This window comes from Schistocerca americana, chromosome X (assembly GCF_021461395.2).
Source record: "Schistocerca americana isolate TAMUIC-IGC-003095 chromosome X, iqSchAmer2.1, whole genome shotgun sequence".
In the NCBI taxonomy this organism is placed as follows: Eukaryota; Metazoa; Arthropoda; class Insecta; order Orthoptera; family Acrididae; genus Schistocerca; species Schistocerca americana.
In genome coordinates, this window is record NC_060130.1 from 755,534,048 (window position 1) to 755,556,037 (window position 21,990).

The following is a 21,990-nucleotide window of genomic DNA, read 5'->3' on the forward strand; positions in this document are numbered from 1 at the left end:
AAGTTAGCCCCTCTTAACTACATTCTCCCATCGATCCCCTGGGTGAGGGGGCATACCATCCAAAATCCTTGACATCCATTTCTTGAAAAATCTTAGAACATGTTCAGAGTTCTAACATAATGAGGTATCTTGAGCAGTACGACCTCTTTCATGCCACCCAGCATGGATTCAATTATGTAAAACCCAATACGCACTTTTCTCACATGATATAATGAAAGACATAGTTCCAGGCTGACAGGTAGATGCAGTGTGTCTCCATTTCCAAAAGGTGTTTGACTCAGCACCACATCTATACTTCTTATCAAAAGTATGATTGTACGGGGGTATCAAGCAAAATTTGTGATTGGAGGGAGGATGCAGAAAGTTATCCTCGATAGATAGGAACTGACAGGTGTGGAAGTAACTTTGGGTGTGCTTAGTGAATTGTGTTGGGACCCTTGTTCCTATTGTATATTAAACCTTGTGGGCAATATTAATAGCAAACACAGACTTTCCAAGATGATGCAGATACGAATAATGAAATACTGTCCGAAAGATGATGCACAAATATTCTGTCAGATCTTGGCAAGATTTCAAAGCGGTCCATCCAAGGATTGGCAATTTGCTTTAAATGTTCAGAAATATCAAATAGTGCACTTCACAAAATGAACAAACATAGTATCTTGTTAGTATAACATGAATGAGAGGCAGTTAGAATCCAGTCACTTGGGTGAAACAATTTGTAGGGATAGAGAATGGAAAAATCATATAGGCACAATGGTTGCATTTCACTGGTTGATGGCTGTACAACTGGTATACAGAGGACACCACTTCTAAAACACTCATGCTACCCATCCCAGAACACTGCTGAAGTGTATGGGACCTGTACCGAATAGGACTGACAGTGGATATTGAACAGATAAAAAGAAGGGTAATATGAATGGTCACAAGTTTCTATGACCCGTGGGAGAGTCATGAAGATTCTGAAAGAACTGATGTTGCAGATTGTTGAAGACAGGTGCAAACTAATCCATGACAAACTATTTAGAAAGCTTCTAAAACCAATTTTATTCAATGAACATAGGAATAAATTGCAGCCTCCTACATACTGCTCCCACAGGGATCCTCTGCCACACGTTTCACAGTGGTTTGGAAAGTAAAAATGTAGATGTAGAAGAAGACAGCTGAAAAGCAGGTCTATAAATATCATTTGAAAAGACAGAAGGCATGGTCAATGAGAATTTTAAAAACAGATTGTGACAAGGCCAAGACAACAGACAACTTTAAATATCTGGGTCAAAAAATAAATGTAAAAAACGAAAAAGAAGCAATTAAAAACAAAGCTGGAAAAAATGAAAAAAGCATAAATGAAAGAAATCTGTACAATAAAAACTATTTTTTTCTGAATATGTTAAGTTAAGGGTTTATAGTACAATTGCAAAACCAGATGTCTTCCATGGGCCACAAACACTATTTTTATCTGGATGTAAAATGGTGTTAGAAGATTTGGAAAAGGTAGGAAGAAGCATCTTGTGAAAAATATTAGGCTCAATCAATAAAAAAGATTGCAATTTTGTTTTGTGGTCAAACAAGGAAATATACACATCCTGCACTACAATAATAGATGGCATCTGCAAAAGAGGTGTTACACTCTATACACATCTAAAGAGAATGAAGGAAGACAGATTAACAAAGAAGAATCACATTTTCTTCCAAGACATGAAAACAGACGGCGAAAGTGGATGAGGAGGCAAGACAAAAAAGGACTTGGAAGAAATGCAGATTGAGTGAGAGCCCTTACTCAAAAGCGAGAATTTCAGACTAGAAGTCAAGAAATTCAAAGGTTTTCAGGAAGATACAACAAAGAGAACAACAACAAGAAACAAATACAGATGAAAGGAAAAAAGAGCAGATTGTGAGATGATGAAAGAGTTTTGAGTAGGGTAAAGGGTAAGAGAGACAGTTATCTTGATGTAGTCCTTAGTTGGTCTGAATTGAAATTTTAAAAACACTAATAAACATGGAAACAATATTTGTCTGTACAAATAACAAAGGTGGGGCATAAGCTAATCTTTAAACTTAAGATATGAAAAACTGAAGTTTAACTCAAATTTTTCACTTCTGCTCAAAGCCTATTGAACATGGAACTCTTTCTGCATTACAGTTAACAAAGTGTCATCCAAATGCAAATTTCTTTTCTGTCAATTGTTTAATGAATGACTGTTGCAGCTCCTTTTAAATGAACTGTGGTGTCACCGCCAGACACCACACTTGCTGGGTGGTAGCCTTTTAAATCGGCCGCGGTCCGCTAGTATACGACGGACCCGCGTGTCGCCACTGTCAGTAATTGCAGACCAAGCGCCGCCACATGGCAGGTCTAGAGAGACGTACTGGCACTCGCCCCAGTTGTACAGCCGACGTTCATAGCTACAGTTCACTGACAACTACGCTCTCATTTGCCGAGACGATAGTTAGCATAGCCTTCAGCTACAATTGCTAGGACCTAGCAAGGCGCCATAATCCTTTGCTATATATATTGTGGTTATAACATGTATCATCAAGAGCGATGTTCTACAAATGTGGATTAAAGTTAAGTATTCCAGAAGCTACGTACTTTTCTTTATAGCATTCATTACGTATCCTGTTTCAGACCTCACGCCAGCCTGCGTGAGTAAACGCGTGCCTTTCGGTTACCCGTCACTGTGGACTGGCTGTCTTGTCAGTCCACAACATGAACCCATATTAGAAAAACTTTTAAGGGGGGTAGTACATGTGGCCTACAGGAGGGACAGTGTTAGAATTCTGTTATGCAGGAAGTTTGCAAACTGACACCATAGGCCCCTCTGACCACCATTTTCTCTGATAAGAACATTCCTGATGAATGCACAGATTTGTACCAAATTATGATAACCACACAATATGACTGAATCTATGTCTCAATGTAACACTATTCTTATAGTGGAGACAGCAGTATCCAATTTCTGCAGAAAATTACGAACTAGATTATCAACCATTTTTACTCTTAGAAATCTAAAATTTTCAACTTCACTAGCCGTTTTAATAACCTATTTTTATGTGAGTTCTGTGTCAGAAACTACATGCACTGTGTTCTGTTTCAGATAAGTGACCACCTCTTCTCTGTAAACCCCAACCTGGCGTTATCTGCTACCCTGTCAGTTAAATCAGTTATATTGCATCCCACATTTCAAATAACACTTCTGTCATCTGAAAAATACATAAATACTATTCACTGAAACACCATAATTGGCACAATGACCATTTCCCACAGCTACGAAGAACGTCTGTCAGAATGCTTTTAAAGTTTGACCTGAAGTGATACTGCATCCAACCACTATACCACCAATCTTAAGTGAAATAAAGCCCTCCTTCACAGTTGTATTCAGATACACGATGTTTATAGTGTAAATTGACCTACTCACACTCTCAATCAGTAACAAGATATCACCGTGTCTCAGCAGAAGTCTTCAGTACCCTCTCAGGTCTCATTAACTCACCTTGCAGTTGTATCAAGATGACATGGAGGCAAAAAAAGGAATGTGAAGTGAACTTAAGTTGTGCATTTCCAAACTCCAATCCTATTCAAGTCACAACCTACACTATCGTAAGTTTGTTCCCTAACAAGACTGCTGACAGCCTCCTCCAGTGCCCCAGTCTAATGTTAATATTGAGTTAATAATACCAGACATATGACATTTGATACTAATAGAAAAGAAAATATGTGTATAAAAAATATGATACTTACACACTGAAGGCCCAGCTATGTGGATGCACTTAGGACAATGAAACTTGTCCACGTATGGAACAAGATATTCTTGCAGGTCGACGCAACTGCAAAGTAAATAATGCATTAGTTTCAGTTTTTTTTTTTTTTTTTTTTTTTTTTTTTTTTTTACATCTGAGTTAAGACTGAAACAATTAAAATGAATGGCTTTGATACAGCATTGTCACAATTCTGGTATTGTAGATGGCATAATAGCATTTGCTTAGCAGTCAATCATATAGACAATCATATAGACAATCAAAGGGCAGAAAAATACACTCAACATTTTTTTAAAAATTGGTAATAGCAGAAATCACAAGTTCTTATTGTCTTGATAGTCCACATTTTCTATCATTTTGTCAATGCTAGCCAGTTATTCTAACGTAATCAGTAACAACTCCCAATTACGAGTGAGATTTGAGGAATCTGTGTTGGAGGAATTGTTATTCATTGGATTTTAAAACATCAAATAATATTTTATTTAAGATCAGAGGAAAGTAGTGACACTGCACAGAACACAGTTCTGGAATGGGAAGTGATGATTTAAAATGAGTATGAAGAATTCATGAATTCAGCATCACATCATTGACTTTTAAAGGAAATACACATCATGCATGCGACTACCGAAAATTTCCTGATGGCAGAATGCATTAGGTTACCTTAGATGGGAACCCTCTGCAGACATGTAATATCTGGTGTGGCTCAGGGGAATGTAATAGGACTATACTGTTGTTGTTGGACAATGTTATACATTCAGGACTTTTAGGTCAGTATCCGTTGCAATCAGGCTTTTCACAAATTATCACGTCCACAGTGGGGAAATCCTATCCAGAGCATTAATATCCATGTAGACACTGACAAAATATCAGACTGGTACAAAGAGTGGCAACAAGCTCTTAATCTAGAGAAATTTAAAGTTGCGCATGTCACAAAACAGAAGTATGGTAATCTTTGACTCCAGTTGTGACTGATAAATCCCGCAGGCAGTCATGTTATAAATATAATAATTCAGAGTAAAACATTTGATGAGATATGAAGTAGAATGACCACTTGGGCTCACTTATAAAGCAAATGGCAGGCTTCAGTTTATTGGCAGAATACTGTAAAACTGAAGTTTGTAGCAAACCATTTTTATGGGCCATACTGTAATACTGAGCAAGATGTACAAGACAGGCGAAATACCCTCAGACTTCAAGAAGAATATAATAATTCCAATCCCAAAGAGAGCAGGTGTTGACAGATGTGAAAATTACCGAACTATCAGTTTAATAAGTCACAGCTGCAAAATACTAACGCGAATTCTTTACAGGCGAATGGAAAAACTGGTTGAAGCGGACCTCGGGGAAGATCGGTTTGGATTCCGTAGAAATGTTGGAACACGTGAGGCAATACTAACGTTACAACTTATCTTAGAAGAAAGATTAAGAAAAGGCAAACCTACGTTTCTAGCATTTGTAGACTTAGAGAAAGCTTTTGACAATGTTAACTGGAATACTCCTCTTTCAAATTCTGAAGGTGGCAGGGGTAAAATACAGGGAGCGAAAGGCTATTTACAATTTGTACAGAAACCAGATGGCAGTTATAAGAGTTGAGGGGCATGAAAGGGAAGCAGTGGTTGGGAAAGGAGTGAGACGGGGTTGTAGCCTCTCCCCGATGTTATTCAATCTGTATATTGAGCAAGCAGTAAAGGAAACAAAAGAAAAATTCGGAGTAGGTATCAAAATTCATGGAGAAGAAGTAAAAACTTTGAGGTTCGCCGATGACATTGTAATTATGTCACAGACAGCAAAGGACTTCGAACAGCAATTGAACGGAATGAACAGTGTCTTGAAAGGAAGGTACAAGATGAACATCAACAAAAGCAAAACGAGGATAATGGAATGTAGTCAAATTAAGTCGGGTGATGCTGAGGGAATTAGATTAGGAAATGAGACACTTAAAGTAGTAAAGGAGTTTTGCTATTTAGGGAGTAAAATAACTGATGATGGTCGAAGTAGAGAGGATATAAAATGTAGACTGGCAATGGCAAGGAAAGCGTTTCTGAAGAAGAGAAATTTGTTAACATCGCGTATAGATTTAAGTGTCAGGAGGTCATTTCTGAAAGTATTTGTATGGAGTGCAGCCATGTATGGAAGTGAAACATGGACGATAACTAGTTTGGACAAGAAGAGAATAGAAGCTTTCGAAATGTGGTGCTACAGAAGAATGCTGAAGATTAGAGGGGTAGATCATATAACTAATGAGGAGGTATTGAATAGGATTGGGGAGAAGAGAAGTTTGTGGCACAACTTGACTAGAAGAAGGGATCGGTTGGTAGGACATGTTTTGAGGCATCAAGGGATCACAAATTTAGCATTGGAGGGCACCGCGGAGGGTAAAAATCGTAGAGGGAGACCGAGAGATGAATACACTAAGCAGATTCAGAAGGATGTAGGTTGCAGTAGGTACTGGGAGATGAAGAAGCTTACACAGGATAGAGTAGCATGGAGAGCTGCATCAAACCAGTCTCTCAGGACTGAAGACCACAACAACAACAACTGTAATACTACTCATGTACATGGGACCCATGTCAGGTCAGGCTGAATGGTTGGTTTTTTATATATAAAGAAGCCCAAAAATGAGAGGATGGACTCTCAATGGAATCTAGTTGCAATTAAACAGCGACTGTGTATTAAATGCACTGGAGAAACTTTAAGATCTCCTTGCCAAACATTTTGAATTATTCACTTCTAATACAATACAAAGTGAATAAGGAAGCAAGTAGGATTATGTTTAACATCCTGTGAATGATTATGTAATTAGAGACTGAGTACAAGCTATGATAGGGCAACAATGAGTAACAAGATCAGCTATGCCTTTTTCTGAGAAATAATCCTCATATTTGCCTTAATGTCAGCAAAACATGAGAAATCTGGTCAGAGGCACATTTCTCCCAAATTTAAGTCCAGTGTGCTACTACCTGTGCCATCCTGCTTGGTGTACAAAGTCAAAATTGTAATTTTCACATATATGCTTCCCATAACTTTAGTTGCAGGTATGTATAACTCCGCATGCTGCAGGCCTTTTGAAGTACTTAAAATTTAATTTATGCCACATGACAAAACAAGCAACCATTTTCCTCATTAACGATAAAAGAAGACAAGGAATATTTACAGAAAATTGATGCAAAAATTTAGGAGACATGAATAGATATTTACAGAATCAGCTCAAGTTACCCTGTGAAATAAGATAGGAACAACCACTTCATTAAGTAAAGGCTCCATGAAAATGGACTGTTGAAAGTTAAGAGTTCTTAATGTTGGCAGCTACACATGCATGTGATTAAACTCTCTACAGCATCTTCATCATTCTACTATTAAATCACTTTTACAGAATGTGCATCAATAAAGCTCCTCCTTTATCAGTTTTTCATCAGAAATGTTAACTCCATTATAGAAGAACTCATACAATAAAGACACTGGATTTAAAAAAAAAAAAGCACCTCTACATTCCTTTCAACACTAGATGTACCTTACACTCCTGGTTTACATTAAACTCACTCTTAACATGTTTGTGCATTGAGGAACAAACAAATATGTAACATCCCCCTGTAAAACTATTAAATTATATAAAACTAGTGACTTTTGATCTCTTTCATTAGAAAACCACCAGGAAATTCTTAAATGCTTTCATTTGCATATATAGTTAATCCTTGAGTAAAGGCAAAATACCTGCTTTAAAATAAAAGTCCTTGTCACTAATGTGTAATTGTGCATGACATGCTAATGTTTTCAATTTTTTATATATAATAACTATGCTGTCCAAAGGATCTAGTTTCTGCACCAAAATAATATTTTGGCATCTGAAGTGGAGATACCTTGCCAACCTCCAAAATAATTATTGGCCAGAGCATCTGCTTACACATCATAAACAAACTGTCCATACTGCAATCATCTATGCAGAAGATGTGGACAAATCCTAGCTGTTTGAGATCTTCAAAGAAATGGGGATACTCCATATTTATTTTTGGTCAAAAGGAAGCCATGCTTTGGGAGGCAGTTAACTAGGAATGACTTGTTCTATATGACAAAGAGTCCACAGTAACAACACTTTTGCACCTATTAGACACTTGTTTTGCAACTTCCATGTTTTATGGGTCTACCTCAGCTGACAGATTGTACAATAAAATCAAATCAATAAGAAATATTGTCAAAAGAGACAGGGAAAGAAGCATAGGAGATGACATTAGTTCTGTAAAGAGAACAGAGCATCGTAAAAAACACTTCATGTCCAGCACAAATTTTTAATAACTACTTTTTTAAAATAGGTGAGAAAATTGGTGAAAATAGTTCAAAAGAGAAGGCCAAAGAGTACACTAAACAAGCTATACAGAGTACATTTAGTGAAATAGAAATTAATCTCACAACCCCTTTTGAAACAAGGAGAATCATAATGACTAAAAAATGAAAATTCACATGGGGTGAATAACATCTCTAAGAAGACACTAAGAAGTTGGGGCTCTATATTGTGTAATGCTCTTAATCACATTACGCATTATTAATTCAGGGTATATCCCCGAACAGATTGAAATATGCCATGGTTAGATCTTTCTAAAAAAAGGTGGCTCCACAGATGTGAGGGACTACTGCTGGCTGGTGTCACTTCTTATATAATTTTCTAAACTTTTTGAGAAGGTAACGCACTCCAGTGTTGTTACCATCCTCTACAGTGATGGCATACCTGGCCAATCACAGTCTGGATTTCAAAAGGTCCACTCTACTGAGTCAGCTACTTATCTATTTAATGAGCACATAATAAAATCTTTAAATGGCAAAATATCACTATTTGGGATATTCTGTGACAAAAACCGAAGGCACTTGATTGTGCCAATCATAACATTCTCCTAGAGAAGTGGAGTTTTTATGGATATGTGGTTCCAAATATGTCTGGGTTAGCTCTTATTTAAAAAACGAAGTGCCAACAGTTACCCAAGGCTGGGGAGAAATTCTTGCTTTATGTTAATGATCTATCATTTCATTTGAATCAGGAGGCAGAATTAGTACTGTTTTCAGATGATACAAGCTTTGTTGTGAAGTCAAGCAAAGACGTATCAATGGAGAAAAACAGTCAGCAATGATCTGTGAAAATTACTAATTTGTTTTGCACAAATAGACTACGTTTAAAATTAAAACAGAACAAAACTGGACGATCTGTATTTTTAGAAAATATTCCATGCCTAATAAGCTCATATACTTACAAGTGGGTGGGGGGAATCAAGATAGGAAATTTTATATTTCTTACAATAAAAACTTGAAACTGGAAATACCATACATTAGGCCTGCTGAAAGGTGGGTGCAGTTCTGCTACTTTTACCATAACAATAATCACCTATTTTGGGTGCACAGAAATGAGTACGATAAGATATATTGCACGTTTTCATTCACTGATGTCTTGCGGGATAATAAAACGGGTAACACTTCACTTAGGCAAAAGCATTTATTGTGAATATTTATTTATTCATCTCATAATGTACACATTTTAACATTAATGTAAGGTTTCTGTGAAAAGACAGCTACATCTACACAACAAGGCAAGTGACAAACTACATCCTGCTCAAATAACCAGTTTGTCTTTCTTGAAACCGACTGACTGGAAGCATCTCTGAGGTACAGTACCATGTAGCTGTTTTTCTTTTTCTGTGACTCTAGCTTCACACTAATAATTTTCTTGCCTCTTAGTTTGTTGAGAGTCTGAGCAGGTACATTTAAATGATGAGCAGGGAGATAAAATAATCTGTTGGTGAATAATGCCACCAGACATGACCACTTTTATTTCAGAGCGATAACCAATTTCAGGCATTCATATGCTCATTTCCAGTTACATAAAATGTTCTCCATCAGCAGCATGTTGTTAGTTCCAGCAATTTGCTGATGAGAACATTTCTATAACAGGAAATGTTAGCCATCTCAAAATGGGAATGAATGCCGAAAAACAGCTATGCCTCTAAAATAAAAGCATTTGAAGAGTAATTGTGACTGGCTGCATTATTCACCAGCCATTGTTCATTAATGGCCACAGTGTTCACAAGTTCCAGCATATATACCTATGTATAAAGATGGTAATATCTTAGATATACCAGGGAGATAACTGTTAGTAACTGCAGTTTTAAACAATGGCCAACCTGGTCCCCTTCGAAGTACAACATGTGTTTCTAATAATTATTTTCTGCAATTTTACTATGCACAATGTGTTGCTCGAATTTTTCTTAAAAACAATACCATAACTAATTGGAAGTAGCCATGGAACACATTTTTCCTAGTGTTTATGACAGTGGCACTAGCTAATATTTGGGTTGCAATTGCAAAGCTACATAATTTGTTTACTAGATACTCAGCATGTTTAATCCCGTTTGAATTCTTATCTAGGTTTAATTCAAGGAATTAAACAGAAACCACTTGTTCTAGAAATCTATTTTTGTGATTAAAAAATTTCTTTGGATTTTGCTTGTTTTGTTCTGAACTGGATTATATGGGTCTTTGGACTGTTCAGTGTTAATCCACTGAGCTGAAAGTATGTTTCTAGATGATTTATTGTAGTTTTAATCTTTTCAATGAGTAAAGACCATCTAAATATCAACTTTTATTATGGAACCCCTGGTATGTTTCTATAGAACGAATTAATGCAACATACTATAGATGGATTATCTGCAACAAAAAGGATAATTATTCCAAATAATGTTTTATTTGTTCCAAAAAGTTGTTTCAAAACAAACCCAAAAGCTCTTAACGTAAGTTAAGTTTAAAACAACATAAACAGCGTATGTTGCAGTATTACTTCTTTGTTGATACATGTATTGAGTCTCCTGTTTTGCACACACATGCAGCTGCAAATGGTGAAAGTACAAAGACAGCCTTTTGCAGCAACCTAGGCTACGCATCTTTTAAACTGTGCCACAATTCCAGTAATGGCATCGATTTAGTTATTATTTTTTTTCCAATGATGAATCAAATGTCAGTTCAATATAACTTTCATATTCTCCTGCTGACCTAACTGGAGGTTGTGTGTTGTCAATAACTGAGTATTCACTTCACAATTCATTTGGGTATCCATGTGCTGTTCCCTTGGAAAATACTGGTAAAAGCTTCATTCAAACCTTCAAGACGCGGAATGATTTCTCCAATTAATGCCTGTCACATTTTAGACACTTCCTCTTCATTTATTGTTGGTAGCCAACCAACACATTTGTAAACCGTTTGTCCAAAGTGTTATCTTTTTCTTAAAAGCAAGAAAAGTTTTTGTGAACATTAAATACATTTACTTGGTTTCCTTGAAGAGTTAAATTAAGTTCATTCATCTCTGTAGAATTGCCACTTAAATAAGCAATATGAAGCATACCATGCTGGTTTATTACACTGATGGAATCAGGACATATTTTTACTCAGTCTTCAATTAACATGGGTGCATCATCTGCAGGTAAAATCAAATGGGCATTTACATTGGTGGATAAAACATTAATGTATAACAGGAACAAGTCCTAGTCTGGCACATGATTTTGATCTGTCAGGCAATGTCAAATCAATGAACACTTCTTTCAAAGTGCAAGTTTATTCTGGAAGAACAAAATAGGTCATAGGATAGGGCCTTTAGGTATACCTACTTTCACTGTTTTCTATGTGGAAGAACAATTTGCAGCATTTGAAAATATAGTCACACTGTTTTCTACTGCATAAATAAGACGTGAGCCACTGTAGAACATTACCCCTGATCCCATACCTATCAAGTTTGTAAATGGCCAGAGAAAAAAAAAAGGTCAAATGTTATGTGAAATCATTTGTTTAATAGTAAGAAAAACTAGATTAGAGAAAAGTTTGACACACCTTCCACTGAACGCTCAAAAATCATTAAAGCAAATTAGGTACAGATTGAGAATTTGAAGTTCAATGCTCAACTTAGAATATCAGAATTTTTGAGAGTACTAGAAGATATTTATCTGGCAGAACTTCAAATTCTCAATTGGCACCTCACTTGTTGTACATGATTTCAAGTATCATACAAAAGGCACATCAAATATTTCCTTAATCTATTTTATTTCTTATGAATCATTTCACAAAATATTTGATAGGATTTCTAAATTTTTTATTTTGAAATTTTTTCTATTACCCTGATTATTTTCAAACAATCAATTTTTTTTGCAAAACTATATCTCATGATGGTCAATTTGATACCCCATTTGTCCATTTACCACTCTTCATCTGGCTATGAAAATTACGACAAAAATTCATTTTGTAATTTCTAGGGACTCTGGCATGTATGTAAACGGTTGGAACTGTATAAATAAATCATGGCGAATTCAGTGTCGTTATTGCACTGAATAAAGCTGCCACATCTGTTCATCTCACTGTGCATTTCTTTCAGTTTCACTAAGCTTTGTTACTTTCCAGAGACATTTTAACCCCTCTAACCTGGATACATGCACCATGTCAAATCTATTGCAGTGTTTCCTGATGCAAGATGGTCCACAATTGTTGTAACTGGTCCTTGGTATCCTGGATACTGGCAATGAGACGGAGCTACCATTAGAGCTGTTCCCAGCGTCAGAGCCACCCCACATGAAAATTACTTTCATTTTTAAATTTTGGATACCAGTGGGCTTGAGAAAGCTGCTGCCACCCAAATTTTAAATTGTATTGAAAAGTGTGATTATTTTTAAGTGGGATCACACTGCCAAGTTCTTTGTAAATTTGAATATACTTTGTAAGCACTGGAACATCATCATATACCCTCTCAACCGATGAAGTTTCATTTCGTTTCCTCCACTCCTTCTGGATGCTACACGTTTTTGTCAAACATAGATAAACAGTCCATGATTTACTGAGTCAAAGGCTTTTGTTAAGCCCTATAACTTTATTCAAATTGTCTATGGCTCTTCTAACTGTCATAGAGACTTAAAGCTTATTTTTATTTATTCATATTTCCTCACATGGAGTGATCTCTAGCTTTTTATTAATATATTATATTATTTTGTCTCTCTCATCCTTAAGTTTTTCAGATCAGTGTACTTTCCATACGGCTGGAAGAAGAGTGATGTGCTGATCATTTCCCAATATCTTCTCAAGCTCTTTCTCCCTTGCACAGTGGTCTAAATTCTGTAGGCTTCAGTACCTCTGGGAAACTGGTCATAAGATCAGTTACTTATTACAGATAGTGGGTGTCCTATTATTTTAGGCACAAATTTAAGGACTTATGGGTATACCATTCTGACCTGCAGATTTTTGTTTTCCAATGACAAGACATTTTCTACATGTACTGCCAAAACTGTTTTAAATTTTGTGAGGCATTCAGACCTCTGACCAAGTTCAAAGGGACATTATTTGTTCTTATAATCTGCAACACTGACATCCGATTTCACCATACTAATGAAGAATGTCTTTGACACACACTGAAATTTGAGCTACATTTACAATTATTTCAGGTACATGATCATCCTTACAAATTTTATGACTAAAGACTTTGAAACCTAATTCAGATTTCACACACAACCACACTGCTTTTGAATTATTCTCATGTCTTACAGTTAGCCTACTATTTGCTATTTGCTTTGCTGTCTTAATATCTTTCTTAAAGATAATTTTGTATTGTCTAATGCAGTGAAAAAAGTCAGTCTTTTTACTACATCTTTCTTCTTTACATAACTTTCTTGTCTTGGCACAAGAGATTTCTATACCTTTAGTGATCTATTTTAATTCTCTTGCCAATTTAGTAAGTTTTGTGAAATTGTGTGTGGGTTTCACATTCATCTGGTAGAGCTCCGTTTATGCAGCTGGGAATATTACCCACAGCGGATTTACTTACTTATGAAATTTGTATTAACAGTCCATCCAAGTCTAAGAGTAACAAACGTATTCCCACATACACACTGGGAGGAAAAATTACTTTCATTTCCCTTTAATGACTGACAATTTACCCGAGGAAATAAGACATCAGGCACACACTGGGAGTTTTTTCAAATGGTGATTAAATGTCAGAGAGAGAGCGAGAGCAGGGAATGGATGCAAGTCATAGTATATACAGCTACAATTCAGACAATTAACTATTCAAAACAATGAATCACAAACACAGGATCATTCCAACACAAGGCTGTGACCATGGAATAGCTATCAAAGTTAGAAACAAAAAGTCTGACAAAACCAATACCTTTTCAATATACATTATTTAATTTGTAGGTGGAATCACAATCAGCACTACATTTGCACAGAATAAACCTGTGTACCGTATGACTGGAACTCATAGTTAACAGCTCCGCATTAGCAAATAAACGAGGAGTCATGTGTGGCTCATTACTAAAGTAAAAGGGTTTATCCATTTGTAGGCCTACTCTCCCACTATTATAGGCCATACAGCCACACTCACACATCCTGGCAGACCAAACTTTCCAGGAGGGAAATAACAATAAAAATAATAACATTGTTAATGAGCCAAGTCATTCACATGTTACACCTGCTATTACCACATATCATTACTTGAATAAATCCACAACTAACCTATTTCTCTCAAATCATAATACAATCTCTCGGCCACTGGAATGTGCAATATCACAAGAACAATTAGAAACAAGCAGTCCAACACAGGAAAAAATAACTAAACAGTTTAAATCATCTTTATCCATAGGAATTTAGCAGTCTACCCGACACTACTTAAGGTATTCTGACAGGCATGCCTGAATAATTACAGAAAAGATATAAGGAAATGTATTACTTCAGAACACTTCCAAATATACAGCAATGTAAACACATTTATGAATTTCATATGGTAGGTGTTCTAGTGCAAGAGATGTCAGCAAAACTATGACAAGAATTTATACAGATAATTTATTTGCTTTCAACAATAATGTATGCTACAGAACATGCAAAAGAGATGTTAGCATATCTAGGCATATGTACTACTACACTGCTAACTGTTAAGTGGAAATAAAAAGAAAAGGTTGCTTTTGGATAGTGACAGTTCTGTTCTGAGGTCCAATTTATTTACAGTTTCTGAATCACTAACATAGCTACAATAACATATGAATAACACATCTGCAGCATTCGGGAGGTAAATACCTCAGCATACATAACAATCCAAATCAGCTAGACTTGTGGCTGTATATCTATAAAACTATATATACATATACATAGTATCAGAATTCTATTCACTTATTACATTCTCAAATCATCAATATTACGATCCCAGAAAACGAATACTGTCACGTTAAGGAAAAAAATAGACTACTGTGATTTCCAAAATCTTCAGCATAGTTTTTACACAACTTTCCAAGTGGTGGTGAATAATGAAATATTTTAAATAGTTGTTCAGAACTCGTCAATAATTTGTAAACAATGTCGTTGACGGGGGTCACTCAAAATGTCGTGAATCGACACTAACTTGTACAGCTGCTAAGTGGCTATAAAAATTGAAGCGATGCTATAACTTAGGTAACGTAACACCAATGTAAGGCAGTTAATGCTGAAAAGACGCCAGGTCATGAGGAACTTTTATTTCCCAAGCGGTAATGAAGACTTCAAATTCACATACAACGGGGAAGAGGTGGTCTTCGGAAAACAATCGAGTATTTCGCAAAGGCCTTACACTGGAAATGTATGCAGCAGATGTGAAAATTTATATAAACAAATTTGGTGAAAGGAATACTTAAACATGGAATAGCTTCATAACCAAGTGTATTATGAAATCCTGACAAAACTAACACATTAAATGAAATCCACGAATTTTTATGGCTTCGGTGATTTAGCGAGGCACAGCAGAAACCGTATGTTTCACCTAGTCGACAGACATTCCAACTATAAAAATACAAAAATGCGCTACAGCAAAAAACTCACACATTACCTTTGATGATACCACTCTTTGCAGCCATCACACTGGATCATATCTCTTGTAGCATCGTAAGTTTGACCACATAAACAATACCTTCTCTCGTCAGACTCCATTCTTTAAATCCCTTGTTACAAACACAACATCCCACACGTCCAGAGATTACTTATAAAACATGACACAGCAAAGATATTACAATCTGAAGCACAGTTGTCACTTGTGTGATCCAACCATGAAGGTAGAATAAGGAGAGATGGCGCTACAGACTTGCGCTGCACATTGTTTTGAAGCCAGTGGACGGGGCCTGCCGCCATCTTGATTCCCCCAAAACATCAGCAGACGAGTGTTTACAATTGCTTCTTGTTCGTTATTTATGTCGTGTGCACGTGATATTAGTTTTATATAGTAAATGTTACTCGGTTTTAGTGAACAACACAGCATAAGAAACGCAACTTCAAACGTTTTTCTGGTCTTAAATGCGTATTCAATACAGTAATACGTAAAAATATTACGCTTCTTGCCTCAGTACTGTAAATCCTTTTTGTTTATACACTTAGAATAACCGAGAAGAGACGTATGTGCTATGAAAAGCGTGCTTTTATAATCCATTTCTATTCACTTTCATTGTGTTTGTGTCGATAATTGATAAAGCCAGAGCTCCAAAAACAATGATTGATAGTTTAGAGGCACCGATTTGTATTCGTTGCATTTTCAAGTCAAATGCAAATTTTAAATGTTCACGTTTGCAAGAAACTTACCTTATTTCCTTTGGTGTCCCATAGATGTATGCAGGGATGATATAAACAAGCCAGCTGTCATGTCAACAAAGTGAAAAATACGTTAAATTACGAAGGAACAGAACTGAATTTAAGATTGTCAGGCCCATTGCAATTTCCACATCTGCTTTTTTTTAAATTGTACCTACCAAATGACATTCAGTGTGGCAAAGAACAGAAATTTACAGGGTAATACAACAACACAGTGATTAATGTAATGATCTAAGCCTGGACTTCGATAGGGGACTTTGCTTTAACAAATATGTAACCATTTAAGTACTTATAATTTAACCACTGTAACAGGTGTTCCACACATTTTACTGAAGATTTAATTAACTACATGTAGTTACATTAGTTTTATATTAAATTATTGCATTTTAAAACATTAGTCCCCATTTCCAGGATATTTCTTGCCAGGACTTTTCAGTTACTTCAGAATAACCACACAGTGAAAACCAAGTGTAATGCTCACTTCCAGGCAGCTCTTCGCCTTGGATTCATAGGAAATCTAAAGTTAAATCACAGAAATAAAACCATACTGTAAAACTTTACAGTGCATCAGAATTTCAAGTATATATAAGAAAATAGCGCTTAAATAAGTCCACTTACGAATGAAATGTGATTTGTTTAAACTTTAGACTACAATCAGAACGATTAGTACACCCGTAAGCGACGCAGCCGGCATTTTTTTATCAAAACACTTCACGACTACACGGAATCAAACCACCAGAAGCGAATGTTTTGGGGTAGCTAACATGGCGGACCTTCTCTTGGGTCGGCTTCAAGTTTGTGACGTCATGACAACTCCTCTTATTTTTACCTCCATGGATCCAACCAAGAACCAAACCGAATGTTTATTTCCGTCTTTGCCAGTTAAAAGCGTGTACACACTACTCACTTGGCCAGTGAAGGTCAACAAACGATAGCCAATGGGTTCGACCTCTCATATTCATCATACCAAGGGATTCGATCATGTGAAATCGCAGTTCGATATGGTAAGAAGAGGATTTAGCAGTCGTCGCATATGAAGCATTTATTTTGCTGCGAGAAGCTGATCATCTACAAAAGAAAAAACGACGCTGGGAAACGACCTCTCTTTTAGAATGTAGGAAGCATTCCAAAAACTTTTAAAGGATTATTTAATGGAAAATGAATTTTATAGAGTAGAGGAGTATACGTATCAATAAATGGAAAGTGCTACTATTACTGTTATAGAGGTACTGCCACTAATTGAACATATTATGATATTTGAATAACACGAGAACATGAATACTGAGAGAAAAATGTAAATATGAGTATAACGTAGTATGCAAATAACTTTCAGGACCTGAAAAGTTGGTGAAAAATTTGTGCAACATTATTACAAGTATTGCCACTTTTATGTATTAAATTGTAATAAATAGGTTAAATATTATAAGAAAATAGGTTTAAGTTGACTTGTCCTATATTACAAGTAGACACTTTGTACAAAACGTAATCAACAGGGACCAAATAAAAAACAATCAGTCAGTGAGTGTGGTGGGACAAAATCAGTGTCTGACCTTTAAATGAATTAGAATATGGACTGTTTCATAATATTTTTTAGAATGAAATTTCCAGATCCCTTAAACACTCCCATTCACGACAGAACTTCGTCAGCTTTAATGCTATCACTGCATTCCATTCCATACTCCAGTATTTTTAAATACACTGCATACATATCAAAACCATTTGCCACGACCTGGCCCTGTATAGATGTAGCCCTACAGCTCAGGTCCAGTTCAGTTGCTATTAGAAGTGGGATCTACAATTAATAAAACCGCCATCCGTGGATGGAGGACACGACTCAACTACTGCAGGGCTGTAGCTCATAAAGATAGGGGTGAGGTGAGTAAAGTTTTTCGGTTACTGTATTTTTTCCGGCTGCAAGTTTCATGGAGAGTTAGTGGGTCTTTTGGCAATATGTATTATCAATTGCCAGGAGTGTGACTCATTGCCTAGTGGTATGTAAGGTGTTAACTATGTGTAGCAATTCAGGAGGTGAAGATGAGTGCTGTCAAGGAGTATTCATTGTTTTCAATGTGTGAAATAGCAATTATGAACAGCTACTCAGGCAGAGGAATGATGTCCCAGTAAGAAGCATTATTATAGTGTTACAGTTAAGAGTCCTTCTCATAATCTGATTTTGTTCTGCTGTTTTTTAATTATTTTGTTTATTTATTTTTGTTTTGCATGTATTTAATAGAGTTTCAAGACCCCAGAGGAAAAGTTTATTAGTTTGTATCATTTCGAACAGGGAATGGTGTTCAGTAAAGAATATGGCTCTGTGCATAAACGTGAAGTGGTGAGAAATGTTGGGAAGTGGTACATTTAAGTGTCCTTGTCATTTGTGTTTGCATAACGGATAAAGGGTAATCATGTCATGGGCAGTACCACAGGGAGCCCTTTCTGTACCCCAGGGGGCTACAACAGAGGAAGCATTGAAAATTGTAAAAAGTGGATAAGATATGAGTGGACAATGTAAAGATGTCCAAAAGACTGGAAGCACTCGAGGTTAAGCCACGAGGCTGCAGAGTATGGAGGAGGATTTGCAGAGGAGATCAGAGGGGAAAAAAGAAGAGGTGAAGATGGGAAAATGAAAAGAAAGGAGCGAAAGGAGAAAGTTGAAAGGAAGAAGAGCAGGCCTGTGTTTAGTTTACCTTTTACCACAATACATCCAACTAACGCTGCTGTTGTTAAGTGTGTTGAACCTGTGGGTATGTGACCAGTATTTAATGCCTGGTGGAGCAATTCCTTGAATGGGAAAATTATAAGATAATTAATTAAGTGGGTTATGACATGGTAGAGAGTTTTCCCAACGAATGGGGTACTAAAATTCTTACCATTAGGGGCGTAAGACAGAAGTATCTGCTCCAATATCATGTGGAGTTGTACAGTCTGAAGAAGCTGTAGTGCCAGACAACGTAAGTGTGTTCTGTATGGGAGTGAATAGGTACATAGATAGCAACATGGATGATTTAACTGGAGTAGTGTCAACACTATTGGGTGATAGTGGCTGTTGTTTACAGGCTGTGGAGCCTGGGTCAGATGTGCAGAGAAGTACATATACCACTGACTGTTGGAAATTTGTGGTAAGTTCCTATGGGACCAAACTGCTGAGGTCATCAGTCCCTAGGCTTACACACTACTTAATCTAACTTAAACTAACTTACGCTAAGGACAACACACATAGCCATACTCAAGGGAGGACTCGAACCTCCAACAGGGGGAGCTGTGCGAACCATGCATGACCACTAGACTGTGCGGCAACACTGACTGTTGTTTCGTACTGAATGGAATCACAGAAGATGACGTTGTTGTAGATATAATGGTGAATCAACGTAAAGCTGTTAACATCGATAGTTGTGTGGCAGACGTTGTGGAGGAAATGGTACAGGCTCATATATTTCCTCAGAGGCAGGATGAGGATAGAAAAAGTTTGTAAAACTAATGATCAGGTCATCAAGGCTGAGTATATGCCTTGGGAGTGAATGTTTGACGTTCAGAATGTTACAGCAGCACAAGCACTCACTCAACAGCCTTGTAAAGCAAGAAGCTTATCCTCAGTGGGTGAAAGCTAAGAGGAAAACCTAAGAGTAAACTTCCTGTCTGAACATCAGGCCAAAATTGACTTTTGGCGGCACGCAGTGGGACCTGAAGGGAAAAAATTCCTCCTAGGTCAAACGGGTGCCAGTAGGGTACTGTCGCACTGTTCATCCTTGTTGATTAAACTGAGAACAAACCCGCAAAGGCTTAATTCGTATGATATAGTGAAACTTGGCAGAGGAAGGACACCAGGAAGCCAAGCATTTAGAAAGAAATTCTGTCACTACAGTGACAGAAAAAAGTGGAACTAGCTGCTGACTTATTGTGAGTAGTACCACATGTGAATTATTTATGAGAACAGATTGGGAACACGTTTTCTAAGGTAGTATGAGGAAACTGTTGTCACAAGGACAGAGTTCCGAAGAATGTTCGAAAACAACGAGTTAAAAAATCACAAAATAGGCGACAGAGTAGCCAAGCACAAGAGATTAATAGAACCAGACCATGTGCCGTTAAAGGTGATTTGTTAAGGACAAGTTATTAAGATGAGAAGAGTTCTTCGGTACTGTTCTTAGTTTGTCAGTAAAACCTGAAAACACAACTGTTATGTGCTAGAACATTATAATGGGAGTGGTGTTAAGAAATATGTTTTCTTGTATTTAAGATGTTGTAAAACCCTAGTTCACAAGGCATGAGGGCTTTGAGTGATCCTTGAGAGATGTTTAAGATGTAACCGTCACACAGAGGGTTGCCATGGCAGCATGACTGAGCAAGGGTAACAACAGCAGTTGCGAATTGTGTTGTGTGATTTTATAAGCAATTATGTGACTGTAAAAGAGTGAAAATGGAAAATTTAGCTTACTCATTGTGAGGGAATAGTTGGGAGCACTGTGAAGCCAGAGGGCTAACATCTGCAGTGTAAACTCACAGCCTCTGAACCTTGTGGTTCAAGCCTCCCAGTACTCAAGCAGAAAAAATTGTAGAAATTGTACATTGTCGTCCATGTATGCTGAGTTCTGTTGCAGATCGGTATAGGGTAGAGACCTGATGGCTGGGTCTTCGAGAGGAAGAAGGTAATGGGCCACTACTATTTTTTGGACATTAACACAGAAACTAGCGCTTCAAATGTAGCAGTTGAAGGTAACCAGAAGGTGCCAAGGTGTCACCATGCCGAGTGCACCAATGGGGCTGTATACACATAATAATGCAGACTAGGCCAATCCCTGTAATACGTCAATACAGTGGTAAGATAGAGATCTTGTAGGATAAACCAAGCTATTTACACAATGCCAGGCCACAGATTTTCTGTCCGAAACATGACTGGAAACAGCACATTGTCACAACAAGTGGACCGCAAGCCAGTATAAATAACCATTAACTTCAGCAGAAGGGTTAGGAGTTGACAGTACCTATGGGGATGAGATGGCTACGACAGGCGACTGAGAAAAATGGGACCACATATAGCTGCCATAACCTTGGGCCTCAGTTACTACACCATTTGCTAGTGCCAGGCCCTCCTTCTTGGACTTGGCGTTTCTTCACCAACAGCCAGCAGTCTTCAGCACCACTGGCTCCAACCATGAGGAGCCATGTCATGCTAACTAGCACATACACAGCTGCATTCTGGTGACTGTCAGCTCGCCGCCGCCATGCACCATACTCCCCGCATGCTGCAAGGGGCTGTGGTTGCTGCCTCTGCTGAGACACTATGAGTGTAGTCACATGTCAATATAATTTTTTGACTTTTGATGCTAACTGTCGAAGCTGCTAATGACCTGTTCCCTTGCCAAGACCCACCACCACAACCCAATCCCATGCAAAAGTGGTCCTACACCTTGGGTCCAGTTCACTTCCCTGGATTTGGATATTGATGAAGATTGGGGTGCCATTCCCCCACATAAATTCAAACACTGTATGGAGAGTGTTGGCAGCAGTGCTCAGGCTGTCATAAGGGCAAAGGGTGGACACACCCCATATTAATGTCCACTAATATGCATCCAGATGCCTTTGATTAAACAGTGTACATGTTCATAATTCACAGCATGT

At 37.3% G+C, this 21,990-nt stretch overlaps 1 protein-coding gene across 1 annotated transcript in view; it reads right to left on the reverse strand.

The window, feature by feature from the left end:
• Positions 1–15,755, reverse strand: part of LOC124555710 (lysine-specific demethylase phf2-like) — a 177,605-nt gene extending 161,850 nt beyond the window's left edge. Inside the window, exons 1-2 of the mRNA XM_047129718.1 lie at positions 15,620–15,755; positions 3,743–3,828 (exon numbers count right to left, since the gene is read on the reverse strand). Of these exons, the coding sequence (XP_046985674.1) occupies positions 3,743–3,828; positions 15,620–15,720 (187 nt within the window). The 5' untranslated portion in view covers positions 15,721–15,755. The remainder of the gene's footprint in view (positions 1–3,742; positions 3,829–15,619) is intronic.
• Positions 15,756–21,990: the final 6,235 nt, after the last annotated feature.